The sequence below is a fragment of the Felis catus genome, chromosome A1 (assembly GCF_018350175.1).
Source record: "Felis catus isolate Fca126 chromosome A1, F.catus_Fca126_mat1.0, whole genome shotgun sequence".
NCBI classification, from domain to species: domain Eukaryota; kingdom Metazoa; phylum Chordata; class Mammalia; order Carnivora; family Felidae; genus Felis; species Felis catus.
This window is the reverse complement of record NC_058368.1, coordinates 173201622-173219805: the sequence shown is the minus strand read 5'-3', so window position 1 is coordinate 173219805 and position 18184 is coordinate 173201622. Positions and strand designations below refer to the sequence as shown.

General features: G+C 38.0%; 1 protein-coding gene across 4 annotated transcripts in view; it reads right to left on the bottom strand.

Moving 5' to 3' along the window:
* UIMC1 (ubiquitin interaction motif containing 1) overlaps positions 1-18184 on the bottom strand; it is a 116984-nt gene that overhangs the window by 62410 nt on the left and 36390 nt on the right. For all 4 annotated transcript variants that reach the window (XM_023259245.2, XM_023259260.2, XM_023259248.2 and 1 more), the window contains one exon: positions 124-248. In XM_023259245.2, coding sequence (XP_023115013.1) covers positions 124-248 — 125 coding nt within the window. The remainder of the gene's footprint in view (positions 1-123; positions 249-18184) is intronic.

Here is an 18184-nt window from a genome sequence, read left to right as displayed (position 1 = left end):
GAACTACTACAGCGAGTTCCTAATGCAACTGTAATACTGCAGAAGTAAAAAACAAAAAACAAAAACAACAAAAAATTAACTTCTGATCAACCCTCACAAACTTTTCGAACATAGCATATTTACATTCAGGCTTTCTGCAATGGCTTTTCTCAGGAGTTCCTCTTCTTCCTCCTCTTGGCTGTTCATCTCCCTAGCTTCCTGCTCACTCATTTTGAGAGCCAGAGCAAACTGTTCTTCTTCTGTCATTTCTGTAAGAGGATAAGACAAAAAGAGGAGAGGAACAGCACAAACACTGAATAAGCATGGAAGCAAGAAAACAAAATTATTAAACTTTTCGAGTGAAAACACTACAGACCATTTAGTACAATTTCATAATCTTATAAATGAGGGGGGATGCCTGGGTGGCTCAGTCAGTTAAGCATCTGACTTCAGCTCAGGTCATGATCTCATGGTCTATGAGTTCGAGCCCCACGTTCAGCTCTGTGCTGACAGCTCAGAGCCTAGAGCCTGCTTCGGAGTGCCTCCCTCTCTCTCTGCCCCTCCCCCACTCACACTCTGTCTCTCCCTGTCTCTCAAAATTGAATGTTAAAAAAATTAAAAAAAAAAAAAATCTTATAAATGAGGAAAGACCTAAACGTAAGGTATTGGCCAAGAAAAATAGCAGTTGTTTCAGTAAAAATTCTGGGTTAACTAGACTGTAAACTCCCATAAAGGCAGCATTTTTGCCTACTTTGTTCACTGTTGCATAAAAGAGTGCCTGGCACCTGACAGAAACTCAACAAATATTTGGCAAATGAATGAAAAAATTTAAAAAACTGGCTCCCATTCCAGGACTTTTTGCTACATATCGCATTGCTTTGTGCTCAACACTCAACCAGAAGAATTTTATTCTTCAAAATCCTCTGATTTACCCAGTAGAAAAGAACATCCCTAGTGACCAGAATGTGATCTCCAAACACAATTTCCCATTAAAAGCAACTAGGATATCTTTGAGAAAGGTACCATGGCTGATATAAAAGTACAGTGGTTGATTCCAAGTCTGGAGCAAGAAATGTAAAAAAAAAAAAAAAAATTAGCTAGAATATCTGTTGCAAGCAAAGTATCTATCAGACGTTACTAGGGTCATATCAAAAGAACTTAATAGCCAACTTTTAAGTTGGCCAAAAATTGAACAATTGGCCAAAAAGTGAACTGGAAAATCAGTAAGAATAATGAATACAATGAACTAAGATATTAAATGTGTTTAAATCTATGAGTTCATAATGACACTCAGAAAATAAGGCATCAATTCTAACCAAATTATAGAATTAACACAATCCCAATCAAAATCCCAACAAGCTTGATTAATGGAACATAATAGAAAATTCAGAAATAGATGCACACATTGATTTTCGACAAGAACAAGTTTTCCTTTTTTTTTTAATTTTTTTTTTTAACGTTTATTTATTTTTGAGACCGAGAGAGACAGAGCATGAACAGGGGAGGGGCAGAGAGAGAGGGAGACACAGAATCTGAAACGGGCTCCAGGCTCTGAGCTGTCAGCACAGAGCCCGACGCAGAGCTCGAACTCACGGACCGTTGAGATCATGACCTGAGCCGAAGTCGGACGCTCAACTGACTGAACCACCCAGGCCCCCCAAGAACAGGTTTTTCAACAAACAGTGCTAGAACAATTGTATATCCATCAAAAAAATTATCCTCAGCTCTGACCTCATACTATATACAAAAATTAACTCAAAATGGATCACACAACTAAATATAAAAGCTAAAACTATAAAAATTCTAGAAGAAAACCTAAGTGAAAATCTTTGTAATCTTGGGGTAGTCAAAGATTGCTTATACAAGACCCAGAAAGAAAAAAGCATACAAGAAAAAAATGGACCTAATAATAATTTAAATCTTAAGAATAAAAAGGTAAGCCACAAAATGGGAGCACATATTCACAACACACACACACACACACACACACACACACACACACAATCTGATAGGGGTGTCTGGGTAGCTAAGTTGGCTGAGCGTCCAACTCTTGATTTCTGCTCAGGTCATCATCTCACAGTCATGAGATCCAGCCCCACGTCAAGCTCTGCACCGAGCACGGAGCCTGCTTACGATCCTCTCTCTCTCTCTCTCTCTCTCTCTCTCTCTCTTTCCCCCTGCCCCTCTCCCCCACTCATGCACTTTCCCTCTCTCTAAAATAAAAAAAAAGAAAATAAATAAATAAAATCTGATAAAGAACTTACATCCAAAATATACAAAAAATTCCTACAATTTAATAAAACAAGAAATCTAAGTTTTAAAATAATAAGCAAGGATTCTAAACAGATACTTCAGAAAGGAAAATACTGGAATGACCAATAAGCACACGAAAAAATCACTAGTCATCAAAAAAATGCAAATTAAAATGCAAATTAACATGCTACTAGAATAGCTAAAGTGAAAAAATTCTTATCAAAATCACTAAATCATTTAAAAAATTTTGATTACATCATTTATGTTCAATTTAAGAGAAACAAGAACCATATAATGCACAACAAATCTGAGATCTTTGTAATACTGTTTTTCAAAACACCCTATTCCCTAAAGGTTCTGGAGACATGAGGCTTTGCTACATTAACTGAAGTATTCTCCAGATTCTGCCCTCTTGCTACACCATTAGAACAAGAACTTTAATATAGTAACATAGTATGATTCTGTTTTCTAATATACAAGAACTCTAGAGGCAGACTGCCTGGGTTTAAATCTTGATTTTACTTCTTTAGTGTCTAGATTTCAGTACCTTACTTATCCTGTATACCTGGACACTGGTGCTGGTCTTTGATAATCTCCCTCCCTACTTTTACTTTGCTTCTTTTAATCTGCTGTGGACATGCATGTAGAGTAAATATACTCCTGACTTTAGGGATTGTCAGATAAATACCATGATTCCGTAATACTTGTTTTAGGTCGCACTTGAGGTAGTAATATTGAGGTAGTAAACTCATAAACTTGAGGTAGTAATATTTAAGGCTGTTATGAGAATTAATTTAATACATGTAGAAAGCTTAGAATAGTACTTGGCACATAGCAAGCATCCAATAACTGCTAATTATTATTAATTAATAATTAAATAATGCATTGTCATTATATATTATTTAAAGAAATCCAAAACTTCAATTCAGATTATCATTTTACATATATTTTACTGACAGCATACAACCACATAACTTGACAAAGCCACCATTACATATTTAATTTAACCACAATCAGAATTAGTTACTGTCTTTCACTAGTACCATCTCTTATTTTCACACAGCAACCATGATCTGAGACTAAAATCCAAGAAGCATCACTGTTGACTAGGATTCATTTTACCTGACCTCTCACCTATAGAAGAATCCAAGAAGAAAGGGAAAAACAAACTTTTTCCTGGGAGCATACACCTTTAAGGAAAATATCAGCAACTGTCAACCTTAGAATCTCCAAATGAATGGACTTGCCCAGATTATCAAATGATTCTGCTAAGCTAAACACACAGTAGTGCACAATTTGTATAAAGCTGATTATGCTGATCATAATTTATGATGATTAACATCTCCCAACATTCAGGTTAGCCTCCCACTGAGACATACAAACAGGCTGTTAACAATCCAGATCACAAATTGAGATAGTACATCAAGAGAACCTGTATAATTTGGGGGTATTTGAAATGGCTAAAAGGGAACATTTCATATAAAAGAAAATAAGATAAATCATTTTCGCACCCAAATCTTTTCCTAAGAACTTTCTTTTCCAAAACAGATATAGCTCTGTACTGTAGTGAGGCTGATATACCTATATATTGCCAGTTACAGTGTAAACGTGTAAAATACTTTTGAAAGGCACCATGTAACCTCCATAGATGTGCATTCTCAAACAAAGTGATATGACTTCTAGGAAATGATGACCCTAGGCAGTCACTGAAGAGAAGCAGAATACACAAAAAGATGTCCATGACACTAGCATCTATAAGAGCACTGACTTAAAAACAGACAATGGTTAAGTAAACTATGGCATGTTACATGTTTTCACTCATATGTGGATTCTGAGAAACTCACCAGAAGACCAGGGGTAGGGGAAGGGGGGAGAAAAAGTTACAGAGAGGGAAGGAGGCAAACCATAAGAGACTCTTAAATACTGAGAACAAACTGAGGGTTGATGAGGGGTGGGGGGAGGGGAAAGTGGGTGATGGGCATTGAAGAGGGCACCTGTTGGGATGAGCAACTGGTGTTGTATGGAAACCAATTTGACAATAAATTTCGAAAGAAAGAGAGAAAGAAAAAAAGAAAGAAAGGAAGGAAGAAAGAAAGAAAGAAAAAAGAAAGAAAGGAAGGAAGAAAAAAGAAAGAAAGAAAGAAAAGAAAAGAAAAGAAAAGAAAAGAAAAGAAAGAAAGAAAGAAAGAAAGAAAGAAAGAAAGAAAGAAAGAAAGAAAGAAGAAAGAAAATAAAAACTATGGCATGTTAACTCAAGAGACTCAGATGTTGTTATCAAAATGCTAATTGCAAAGACATACAAAAATGATAAACTGTACAAAAGTCAAATGAAAAACTATAATGGAGACAACACAACCAACTTCTGGTTCCACATGTAAGGAGCTTAAAAGTTGCCACTCTGTCCTAACAAGAAGTGAAAATCTCTTCAGAGACTAAAAAATCAACAACTCTTCTTTGATCCATGAGGGAAGAACACAGAACAAACAACTGCCCCCAAGATAAAGAGATGGAGAGGGGAATACAGGGAGTCATGGTTTATCAGAGCAAGAGATTCAACAGCAGAAACCGCCACAGAAACCAGTGCCAGGGTAGAAAACTATAAACCATAATTGACAAATTACTGGAGGCTCAGTGCATAGAAGTCTGAGTGTTAAAAACTCCACAGGAACTCCATCATAGCAACCACCCCACCCAAAGTTTGTGAACTTTACCTCCAAGGGCTCAACTAGGTTCTCACAATAAAAATAGCAGAAATTTCATCTTGAGCATCCAACAGACGGAGAGAAAAAGGAAATAATTTGAAATATGTCAGAGTACTCCCTTCTTTTTAAGAAGGTCTGCCCTAGGTCAAACTAGTTAACCAGAGCCTACAATGACAGGGTATTATCAGTGTCTGACCTGTAAGAAGGAAAAGTACAAAATTCCAACCTTCTCTAGCCATCTTGTCCCACATAAAGGAAGTGAGGGGAGAAAAACCGAGAAATACTTACAAAGTTCACAGTACAGAGGCACAGATTCACTGAGAGACTGAGACCTAACCACAGAACTATAGAATACTTTCCCATGGGGCACTTGCATGGCTCAGTCAGTTAAGCATATGACTCTTGATTTCGCCTTAGGTCATGATCTCACTGCGAATTCATGAGTTTGAGCCCCGCATCGGGATCTGTGCTGACAGTGTAGTGGGATTCTCTCTCCCTCTCTCTCTGCCTTTCCCCTGCTCACTCTCTCTCAAAATAAATCAATAACGTTTAAAAAAAAAAATTATAGAATACTTTCCCTACTCCCACACCTTACCAACATGTTATCAAAAACCCATTCATAACTATTTCTTTCTACCCAGTACATCATATCCAGCTATCAAGTAGAAATTACAGGGGCGCCTGGGTGGCTCAGTCAGTTGAGCATCCAACTCTTGATTTTGGCTCAGGTCATGATCCCAGAGTCATGAGATCAAGCACCATGTGAGGCTCTGCACTGAGCATGGAGCCTGCTTAAGATTCTCTCTCTCTCCCCGCCACCCCTTGCCCCTCTCCCGCATGTGTGCTCTCTCTCCAAAATTAAAAAAAAAAAACAAAACCTAATTAAAGAAGTGTTTATATACAAGGCATAATAAAAGGCATAAAAACACAACTTGAAGAGACAGAGTAATAATTAGAACCAGACATGGCAGAGATACTAGAATTATCAGACTGGGAATTTCAAACAACTACGATTAACATACTAAGCAATCTTAGTACAGACCCCTTAGTATATTTAGAGAGCATGCAAGTAGAAAGCATGCAAGGAGAGATGGACTACATAAATAAAGAGATGAAAATCCTAAGAAAGAACCAAAAAAAAATCCTAGAGATCAAAAACACTATAACAGGGGCACCTGAGTGGCTCAGTCAGTTAAGCATCAAACTCTTGATTTCAGCTCAGGTCATGATCTCAGAGTTGTGAGATCAAGCCCCATGTCAGGCTCCATGCTGGGTGTGGAGCCTGCTCAAGATTCTCCCTCTCTTTCCTTCTTCTTCTACCCACCTCCCAACCCCCGCTGTGTGCATGCATGCTCTCTCTCTCTCAAAAACAACAACAAAACACTAAGAGAAATGAAGAATGCCTTTGATGGGCTTATTAGCAACCTGAATATAACTGAGCATACATCAGAGAAATCTCCAATACTATAAAGAGAACAAAGACTGAAAAGAATAAAATAGAATATATCCAAGAACTGTGGGACAATAACAAAAGGAGTAATAAACACATAATAGAATTACCATAAGGAGAAGAAAGAAAGAAAGAAAGAAAGAAAGAAAGAAAGAAAGAAAGAAAGAAAGGAGCAAAAGAAACATGTGAAACAGAAATGACTCAATTTCCCCAAAGTAATGTCAGATACCAAAACACAGACCTAAGCTCACCCCCCCACCACACACACACACACACACACACACACACACACACACACACACAACCCACCCTACACCTAGGCATATCATTTTCAAACTATAGAAAATCTAAGATAAAGAAAAAATCCTGAAGGAAGCCAAAGGGAGAAAAAAAACCTTACCTATACAGAAATAAAGATAAGAATTACATCTAATTTCTCAGAAACCATGCAAGCAAAAAGAGAATAGAGTAAAACACTTAAGTGTTGAGGGGAAAAGCCACCTATACACAATTCCGTACCCTGTAAATTATTCTTCAAAAGTGAAGGAGAAATAGAGACTTTCTCGGACAAACAAAAATGGAAGGAATTTGTTGACAGTAGACCTGCCTTGCAAGAAACGTTCAAAGAAGTTCCTCAAATATAGGTCAGAAACTCATATACATATACACAAAGTAAGAGTATCAAAGAAGGAATAAATGAAGGTAACATAAAATCTTTTATTTTTCGGGGTGCCTGGGTGGCTCAGTCGGATGAGTGGCCGACTTCGGCTCAGGTCATGATCTCGCGGTCCGTGGGTTCGAGCCCCGCGACAGCTCAGAGCCTGGAGCCTGTTTCGTATTCTGTGTCTCCCTCTGACCCTCCCCCATTCATGCTCTGTCTTTCTCTGTCTCAAAAATAAATAAATGTTAAAAAAAAAAAAACTTTTATTTTTCTTATTCTTAATCTAACAGAAAACAGTTTGTTCAAAACGCTAACAGTAATAATGTATGACTATGTATGCTTACATATTTTTATATATGCTTCTATATTTGTGAAATAAATAACAACAATGATACAAGGAATAAGAAGAATTAGCATAATTTTGTTATTATAAAGTACACACAATACTCATGAAGCATTACAGTGTTACTTGGTTTTATTTAAAATTTTTTAATTAATTAATTTATTTTGAGAGACACACAGGCAGAGCGAGTGGGGAAGGGGCAGAGAGAGAGGGAGAGGGAGAATCCCAAGAAGGCTCTGTGCTGCCAGCACTGAGCCCAACATGGGGCTCAAACTCACAAACTGGGATCATGACCTGAGCAGAAACCAAAAGGCAATAGCTCAATCAACTGAGCCACCCAGGTGATCCATTTGTTTTATTTAAAATTTTTTTTCAACGTTTTATTTATTTTTGAGACAGAGAGAGACAGAGCATGAATGGGAGAGGGGCAGAGAGAGAGGGAGACACAGAATCGGAAACAGGCTCCAGGCTCTGAGCCATCAGCCCAGAGCCTGACGCGGGGCTCAAACTCACGGACCGCGAGATCGTGACCTGGCTGAAGTCGGACGCTTAACCGACTGCGCCACCCAGGCGCCCCCTATTTTAAATGTTTATTCATTGGGGCGCTTGGGTGGCTCAGTCACTTAAGTGTCCAACTTAGGCTCAGGTCATGATCTCACAGTTCCTGAGTTCAAGCCCCACGTCAGGCTTTGTGCTGACTGCTAAGAGCCTGGAGTCCACTTCAGATTCTGTGTCTCCCTCTCTCCTGCCCCTCCCCTACTCACACTCTGTCTCTGTCTCTCAAAAAAAATTAAATTAAATGTTTATTTTTTTGAGTGAGCGAGCACGCACACACAAGCAGGGGAGGAACAGAGGGAGAGAGGGAGAGGGGGACAGAGGGACAGAGAGAGAGAGGGAGGGAGAGAGGGAGGGAGAGAGAGGGAGAGAGAGACAGAGAGAGACAGAGAGACAGAGAGAGAGAGAGAAACCCAAGCAAGCTCCATGCTCAGCTCAAAGCCAGAGTCAGGGCTCAATCTCAGGACCTTGAGATCACACCAGCAATATCAAGACCTGAACCAATATCAAGAGCCGGACGTCCAACCAACTGAGCCACCCAGGTGCCCACATTACAGTGTTATTTGAAAATGGACTTGATGGGGCGCCTGGGTGGCACAGTCGGTTAAGCGTCCGACTTCAGCCAGGTCACGATCTCGCGGTCCGTGAGTTCCAGCCCTGCGTCGGGCTCTGGGCTGATGGCTCAGAGCCTGGAGCCTGTTTCCGATTCTGTGTCTCCCTCTCTCTCTGCCCCTCCCCTGTTCATGCTCTGTCTCTCTCTGTCCCAAAAATAAATAAAAAACATTGAAAAAAAATTTTTAAAAAAAATGGACTTGGATTAGTTGTAAATGTATATGGCAAACTCCAGAGCAATCACTGAAAACTGTAAAAACAAAAACAGAAACCGGGGGGGGGGGGGGGGGGGGGCGGAGCACCTGGGTGGCTCAGTCGGTTGAGCATCTATCTGACTCTTGATTTCAGTTCAGGTCATGATCCCAGGGTCATGGGATCAAGACCCATCTTACTGAGTTCACTGGTGCCTACTTGAGATTCTCTCCCCTTCTCCCTCTGCCCTCTCCTCTGCTCACGCTCTCTCTCTCTCTCTCTCTCTAAAACAAATAAATAAATAAATAAAAATATAAAAAAAGAAAATAACAGAAATGTTAAGGAGAGAAAATTGAATAAGATGCTCAGTTAAAACCACAAAAGGCAGAAACAAAGTAGAAGACAAAAATGGGAATGAAGAAGAGGAGCAAATACAGAAAACAGTAACAAATAAGACAAACCTTAATCCAGCTACAAAATAATCACATGGGGGTGCCTAGCTGGCTTAACTGGAGGAACATGTGACTCTTGATCTAGGGGTTGAGTTCAAGCCTCACACTGGGTATAGAGATTACTTAAATAAGTAAAATTTTTTTTAAATAATCAATTAATCACCTTGAATGCCAAGGACTAAATGTACAAATTAAAAGATTGTCAGAGTGGATCAAAAAGCAACCGCAAACTACGTTATCTACAAGTAACCCGCTTCTTTTTTTTTTAAAGATTTTAAGTAATCTCCACACCAAATGTGGGGCTCAAACTCACAACCTCAAGATCGAGAGTCACATGCTCCACTGACTGAACCAGCCAGGTGCCCCAAAAACCCACTTTAAATATAAAGACAGCTAGAGATTAAAAGTGAATAGATGGTACAGCATAGGGAATATAGTCAATAATATTGTAATAATGTTGTATAGTAACAGATGGTGACTACACTTATTGCGATAAGCACTGAGTGATGTAAAGAATTATTGAATCAATATGTCACACACTTAAAATATTACATTGTATGTTAATTATACTTCAATAAACGAAACAAACAACAAAATGAAGCATAAAAATCATATGATCATCTCAAAAGAGGCAGAAAAAGCACTTGACAAAATTCAATACCCATTTATGATAAAAACTCACAACAAAGTGAGTTTAGAGAAAAAATATCTCAACATAATAATAAAAATAACAAATTAATAAAAACCATATGTGAAAAAGTAAATGGAAAAATTTACCATAATAACACTAATCAAAAGAAAATAGGAGTAATTACATTAACTTCAGAAAGAGCAGACTTCAGAGCAAGGAAAAGTTATCAGGTATAAGAAGGGCATTACATAGTGATAAAGAGGTTAATTCTTCAGGACAACGTAACAATCCTCAACATGTAAATGCCTAACAATAATGTCAATATGTGAGGCAAAAACTGATAGAACTGCAAGGAGAAATACAGGAATCCACTATCGTATTTTAAAACTTCAACATCCCTCTATCAGAAGTGGACTGATGCAGCAGGCAGAAAAGCAGGAAGGATATAATTGAACTTAACACCATTGTACATAATTGAGCCTATAGATTATTTCAACCAATAATAAGAATATATACGCCCTTTTCAAGCTCACATACTTCTGGGCCATAAAACACACCTTAACAAATTTAAAATAAAAATCAGGCAACACCTGCTCTCAGATTACAATGAAATTAAACTACATATCTTTAACAGAACTATAACTAGAAAATCTAAAAACTCATGGAGATTAAACAACACACTTTTGAGTGTGTGTGTGTGTGTGTGTGTGTGTGTGTGTGAGAGAGAGAGAGAGAGAGAGAGAGAGAGAGAGAGAGAGAGAGACAGACAGACAGAGGGAGGGAGGGAACATGAGCAGAGGAGGGGCAGAGAGAGGAAGAGAGAGAGAATCCCAAGCAGACTCCGCACCGTGGCTCAACAGGTTAAGCATCAAACTTTGGCTCAGGTCACGATCTCACTATTTGTGAGTTCAAGCCCAGCATTGGGCTCTGCACTAACAGTGTGGAGCTTGCTTGGGATTCTCTCTCTCTCTATCCCTTTCTCCCTGCTTCTACCCAACCCTCTCTGTCTCAAAACAAATAAATAAACTTAAAAAACACACACACAATGAGATACTACTATACACCTATTAGAATGACCAAATTCTGGAATGCTGAAAACACCAAATGCTGGTGAGGGTATGGAGCAATAGGAACTCTCATTCACTGATCATGGGAATGCAAAATGGTATAGCCACTCTGGAAGACAGTTTGGCGATTTCTTACAAAACTAAACATACTCTTACTATACAATCCAACAATCAGACTCCTTGGTTATTTACCCAGAAGAGATGCACATAAATGCACACAGATATTTATAGAAGCTTTATTCTTAATTGTTAAAACTTGGAAGCAATCAAAATGACCTTCAGTAGGTGAATGAATAAACAATGCTATATTCAGACAATGAAATATTATTCAGCAAATAAAAAGAAATGATCTACCAAAGCATGAAAAGACACAGAAGAACCTTAAATGTGTATTACTAAGTGAAAGAAGCCAACCTGAAAAGACTTCATACTGTATGAAGGCTTATATGACATGCTGGAAAAAACAAAACTATGGAGACAGTAAAATGACCAGTGACTCCAAGAGACTGGCAGCAGGAGGAATGAATAGGGAGGGCACAAAGGATTCTTAGGGCAGTGAAAATGTATGATATCATGACAGATACATGTCATTACATATTTGTCAAAATCCACAGAATGTACAACACCAAAAGTGAACCCAAGGTAAACTATGGACTTCAGGTAATAATAATATGTCAAAGTATGTTCATTAATTATAACACTTCACTCTGATGGAGGCAGCTATACATGCATGAGATCAAGGGGTAAATGGAAAATCACTGTACCTGTCCCTCAATTTGCTGTGAACCTAACACTGCTCTAAAAAAAATAGTCTTGGGGCGCCTGGGTGGCACAGTCGGTTAAGCGTCCGACTTCAGCCAGGTCACGATCTCACAGTCCGTGAGTTCGAGCCCCGCGTCGGGCTCTGGGCTGATGGTTCGGAGCCTGGAGCCTGTTTCCGATTCTGTGTCTCCCTCTCTCTCTGACCCTCCCCCATTCATGCTCTGTCTCTCTCTGTCCCAAAAATAAATTAAAAAAACGTTGAAAAAAAATTAAAAAAAAAATAGTCTTAATAAAACAAAATTGAGAATTTTCAAAAACTGATAAGAGACTACAAATCACAGATCCAAAAAGAATATTTAAAAAATATATATTCCAGGAGTGCCTGGGTGGCTCAGTCAGTTAAGTATCCAACTCTTGATCTCAGCTCAGGTTTTGATCTCAGGGTTGTGAGTTCAAGCCCCACATTGGGCTGCATGCTGGGCGTGAAGCCTACACACACACTACATTGAAGGCAGTCACCAAAAAAAAAAAAACAAAACAGGTTACGTACAAAAGAACAAAGGTAAGAATTCTCATCACCTTCTCACCAAAACCGTGCAGCCAGAAGACAACACAGTGCCATTCTGAAAATGCTGGAAAAAAAAATAAGTGTCAAACCAGAATTCTATAAACAAGGGAAACATTCTTCAAAAATGAATAAGATTCAACATACCACTTTCAGTAACAGGGAGAACTAGGCAGAACATCAACAAGGAAATAGAAAATTTAAACAAAACTATAACCCAACTAGACCAAACAAAGATCTATTTAACACTCCAGCCAACTAGACCAAACAGGTATCTACAGAACACTACTCCCCCTGATGGCAGAGTATCCATTTTCCTTAAGTGTATATAGAATATTTTCCATACATCATATGATAGCAATAGAACAGGCCTCAATAAATATAAAAGGATAAAAAACATACAAAGTATGTTTTCCAACTACAGTGAGTGAAATTAGTGATAACAGAAAGAAGAAATCTGGGAAACTGACAAATACACAGAATGAAACAAAACACCCGAAACTAACCAATGGGTCAAAGAAGAAACCAAAAAGGTAGTAGAAAATATTTTGGGGGGCACAGGGCTGGCTCAGGTAGTAGAGCATATGACTTTTTTTTTTCTCTTTACTAATTTATTTTGAGAGACTGAGCAAGTGCACACATGCAAGAGCAAGGGAGAGGCAGAGAGAGAGGGAGAGACGATCCCAAGCAGGCTCTACACTGTCAACACAAAGCCTGATGCGGGGTTTGATCTCACAAACCATGAGATCATGACCTGAGACGAATCAAGAGTTAGAATCAACTGACTGAGCCACCCAGGCACCCAGCAATTCTTGATCTCAGGGTTGTGGGTTCGAACCCCACATTGGGTATAGAGATTATTTAAAAATAAAATCTCTTAAAAAAAAAAGAAAATACTTTGAGATGAATGAAAATAAAGTATGTCTTCAAAACTTATAGAATGCAGCTAAAGGAGTACTTAGGAAATTTACAGCTGTCTAATGCCTATATTAAAAAAGAAAGATCTTGAATCAATAACCTAAACTTCTACCTCAAGACACAGGGGAAAAAAAGAGAAAACTAAACCTAAAAGAATACAGAAGAAATCAACAGAAAATAGAAAAACAGGTAAGTTGATAAAAAGAATAATTTTTGAAAACAACAAAATTGACAAACTTTGAGTTAGATTGAGCAGGGGAGGAAAAAAGAAGACTCAAACAAGTAAAAGCAGGACTGACAGTGGAGACATTCCTAACAATCTTAAAAAAATAAAAATAAAAAGGACTATAATGGAATACTATAAGAAAAACTGTACATCAATAAATTTGCTAACTTAGAGGAAACACAAATTCCTAAGATAAACTACCAAAACTACTCAAGAAGTTACAGAAAAAACCTGAATAAAACTACAATAGGTAAGAGACTGAACCAGTAATCAAAACCTATCCACAAAAAAAGGCCCAGGTCCAGATGGCTTCACTGGTGAATTCTGCCAGTTAAAGAAAAATTAACACCAACTCTTCCAAAAATTAAAGGAGAAACCAAAATGCAACTCATTCCCTGGGGCCAATATTAGCCTGATACCAAATCCACACAAACACATGACCAGAAAACTATAGACTGGTATCTCTTACGAAATGTAGATGCAATAAATTCTCAACATAATACCAGCAAAACAAATCCAGCATCATATAAAAAGTATTCTACACCATGACAAAGGAGACTTTATCCGAGGAATGCAAAGTTAGTTTAACATAAGAAAATCAATTAGTATACCAAATCAACAAAGTTTTTAAAACATAAAACCCATGGGAATGCAAACTGGTGCAGCCACTCTGGAAAACAGTATGGAGGTTTTTCAAAAAATTAAAAATAGAACTACCCTACGACCCAGCAATTGCACTAGTAGGTATTTATCCAAGGGATACAGGTATGCTGTTTCGAAGGGGCACAAGCACCCCAATGTTTACAGCAGCGCTATCAACAATAGCCACAGTATGGAAAGAGCCCATGTCCATCGATGGATGAATGATAAAGGTGCTGTATATATATATATATACACACACACACAATGGAGTATTACTCGGCAATCAAAAAGAATGAAATTTTGCCATTTGCAACTACATGGATGCAACTAGAGGGTATTATGCTAAGTGAAATTAGAGAAAGGCAAATATCATACAACTTCATTCATATGAGGAACTTAAGATACAAAACAGATGAACGTAAGGGAAGGGAAGCAAAACTAATATAAAAACAGGGAGGGGGACAAAACACAACAGACTCTTAAATATGGAGAACCAACAGAGGGTTGCTGGAGGGGTTGTGGGAGGGAGGATGGGCTAAATGGGTAAGGGGCATTAAGGAATCTACTCCTGAAATCATTGTTGCACTATATGCTAACTTGGATGTAAATTAAAAAAAAAAAAAAGGGGCAGAAAAAAAAAAGATAAAACCCAAATAATCATTTTAACAGACACAGAAAAAACATTTGACAAAATTCAACACCTCTTTCATGATAAAAACATTTTTTAATTTTTTTAATTTTTAAATTTTTAAATAGTATGTTTTATGTGACTTTTATACTTAAAAAATTTAATGAGCAAAGGATATGAAGACTTTTCTCCAAAGAAAATGTACAAATGGCCAACAAATACATGAAGAGATGATCAACATCATTAGTCATTAGAGAAATGTAAATCAAAAACCACAATGAGATCATTTCATACCCACTGGGGTGTCTATAATTTAAAAAATAAATAAAAAGGAAAAGAAGTGTTGGCAAGTATGTGAAGGAATTAGAACACTCATACAATACAAGGAAGTACTGTATGATGAATGAATTGTATGGTACAGGAGTTATATCTCAATAAAGTAGTTACCATAAAAATGAAGAAATACTCTCAAACAAAAGCAGAGAATTGATTGGCAACCAGTCTACATTACAAAAAGTGATTAAAAAAAAAAAAAAGCTTTCCAGCAGAAAGAAAATGAAACTGCACAGAAATTGGGATCTACACAAAGAAATAAATAGCCCTTGAGATAGCACAAATAAACAAAAGTATGGAATTCTTTACTTTTTATTTCCATTACTCTACAAGATAATTTATCTAAAACAAAGTATCAACATATTGTGTGTTATATGCAAAACTAAAATGTATGGCAAAAATAACACAAAGTAGGGTAGACAAAAACTGGGAATGTACTGTAGTCTACACTACACATGAAACAACATAACATTATTTGAAGGTGACTGTAATTAAATGTATGTACTATAGACGCTAGCTCAACCACTAAATTTTTTTTGAGAGAGAGAGTGCAAGCAGGGGAGAGGAGCAGAGGGGCAGAGAAAGAGAAAGCGAGAGAGAGAGAAAGTCTCAAGCAAGCTCCATGCCAGCACAAAGCCCAATGTGGAGCTCGTTCCCACGACCCTAGGATCACTACCCAAGCAGAAATCAAGAGTGAGATGCTCAACCAACTGAGCCACCCAAGTGCCTCAACCACTAAGTATTTTTTTAAAAGAGATATAAAAAAAACCAGTAGTAGAAATAAAATGGAACCAAATTCAAAAAAAAAAAGGACAGAAAAAGTTCAGTTAAGCATCTGACTTCAGCTCAGGTTATAATCTCACAGTTTCTGAATTCAAACCCTACACTGGGCTCTGTGCTGACAACTCAGAGCCTAGAGCCTGCTTCAGATTCTGTGTGTGTGTGTGTGTGTGTGTGTGTGTGTGTGTGTGTGTGTGTGTCTGCCCCTCCCCTGCTCATGCTCTGTCACTCTCTCTCTCAAAAATAGACATCAAAAAAAAAAAAAAAAAATAGACTTCAAAAAAATTTTTTTCATAAAAACAAAGAAAAAGAAAAAAGACAAAGAACAGCTGGAACAAATGGCTCTCAAATGACAGACTTTAATTCAGTAACATCAATAATTACATTAAATGTAAATGTGAAAGACAACTAAAAAACAGGGGGCGCCTGGGTGGCTCAGTCAGTTAAGCGTCCGACTTTGGCTCAGGTCATGATCTCATGGTTCGTGGTTCGAGCCCCACGTTCAGCTCTGTGCTGACAGCTCCAAGCCTGGAGCCTGCTTCCGATTCTCTGTTTCCCTCTCTCTCTGGCCCTCCCCTGCTCATGCTCTGTCTCACTCTCTCTCTCAAAAATAAATAAACATTAAAAAAAAAAAAAAAGACAACTAAAAGACAAAAGTTGTCAAAATACATTAAAAAGATAAAAAGGATTGTCAGACCAGATAAAAAAGCATAACACAACCAAATAAAAAAATAAAACCCAATTTGATTGTAAAGATCCAGAATAACCAAACAGGCAACTATCAACAGTCCACCAATGATGACATAAATTTAACTATCAATTGATAAAGATGATCACATCCCAAAAAATAACTATTATCAATTTTCAATACTGAAAATAACTTGGGTACATTCAACAGATCTAACCTAGTGACAAGCTACCTCTAGACATAATGGAATGATTTCACAACAATGAACTGTGTGTGGTCAATTTTACAAGGCTAAGAATTCTACCTTAAATCACTGAAATTCAAATTAACAGTAAAATAAAGCCTTGTTTATTTTCAATCAACCTTTGTAATAATTTCAACTAGTTTTCATATCTTTTGAAAAATTCACTGAAATGAACACTTCACATCACATTAAAACGCCAAAAATAATAATGAAGTAACTTCACAAAGCAAAATCTACAACAAAAAAATTTTTGTGATACTGTGACCTACACTAATAAATATATGTTTGACCTTTGTTCCCTAGCACAGCGCTCCTAAAACCCTTGGAATTTCCTGAGTGAAAAGAACAATAAAGGCATCTTCTGTTATTCATAACAATCCCTTTCAACCATACCTGAGTTTATGTTAATGCATTTACTTTGGGAAAGCCTCTCAGGATGCAGGAACCAACCAGGGGATTAGAGCGCTGAAACTTTCATCCCTGTCCCCTAGCCTTGAGGGAAGGGAGAGGGGCTGGCTGGAGGCTGAACCAATCAGCAAAGGCCAATTATTTAATCACTCATGCCTGCATAATGAAGCTTCCATAAAAATCTGTAAACTACAGGGTCTGGAGAGCTTCTAGGTTAGTGAAGATACTGGAAAGGTGACACACCTGGAAAGGACGTGCAAGCTCTGCAGCCCTTCCCTCATATCTTGCCCTATACACCTCTGCCATCTACCTGTTCCTGCACTACATCCCTTATAATAAACCAGTCATCTGGTAGGTAAACAGTTTCACTGAGTACTGTGAGCCATTCTAGCAAATTAATCAAACCCTAGGAGGGGGTCAAATGAACCACTTTATAGCCAGTCAGGCATATGCACAGGTAACGACATGGACTTGCAGTTGCCATCAAAAGTGAAGGCAGACCTGTGGGACCTGACACTATCTCCAGGCAGGCAGTGTCAGAATTGGTTAAACTGGGATACCAGACAGGGTCTGACTGAGAACTAGAGAATTGTTTGGTGTGGGAGAAAACCCCCAACACGCGTGATGACCACAGCGAAGTGTTAAGAGTAGAGGAGACACACAGGAGAATTTCTCCCTTACAATTTTAATGAATGTTAACAAGAAAGCCCACGGGCCCAAAATGCCATCACTTGTGCCAGGCCAAGTCACCAAACTGGGGCTTAATATCTAATCTAACTGTAGTTTCAACTTCCCCCATTAATGTAAGTCTTAACCTGTAAATCAGGAATATTCTGATTAAGTACCAATGAGATAATCTATCACATAAACTCTCTCCATCCCCCAAAGGAAAATGACATAATCTACCTAATAAGACCCCTGTCCTTCCCAGTAAGAGAAAGTGATCTTGCCTGAAACAATCTTTTTTTTTTTTTTGCTATTAATTTTCTTGCCCCACCCTCCTTTCTATAAAAAGCTTCCATTTCAAACAGCTCCTCAGAGCATCCCTCTACTTGCCAGATGGAATGTTGCCTGATTCATGAATCATTTAATA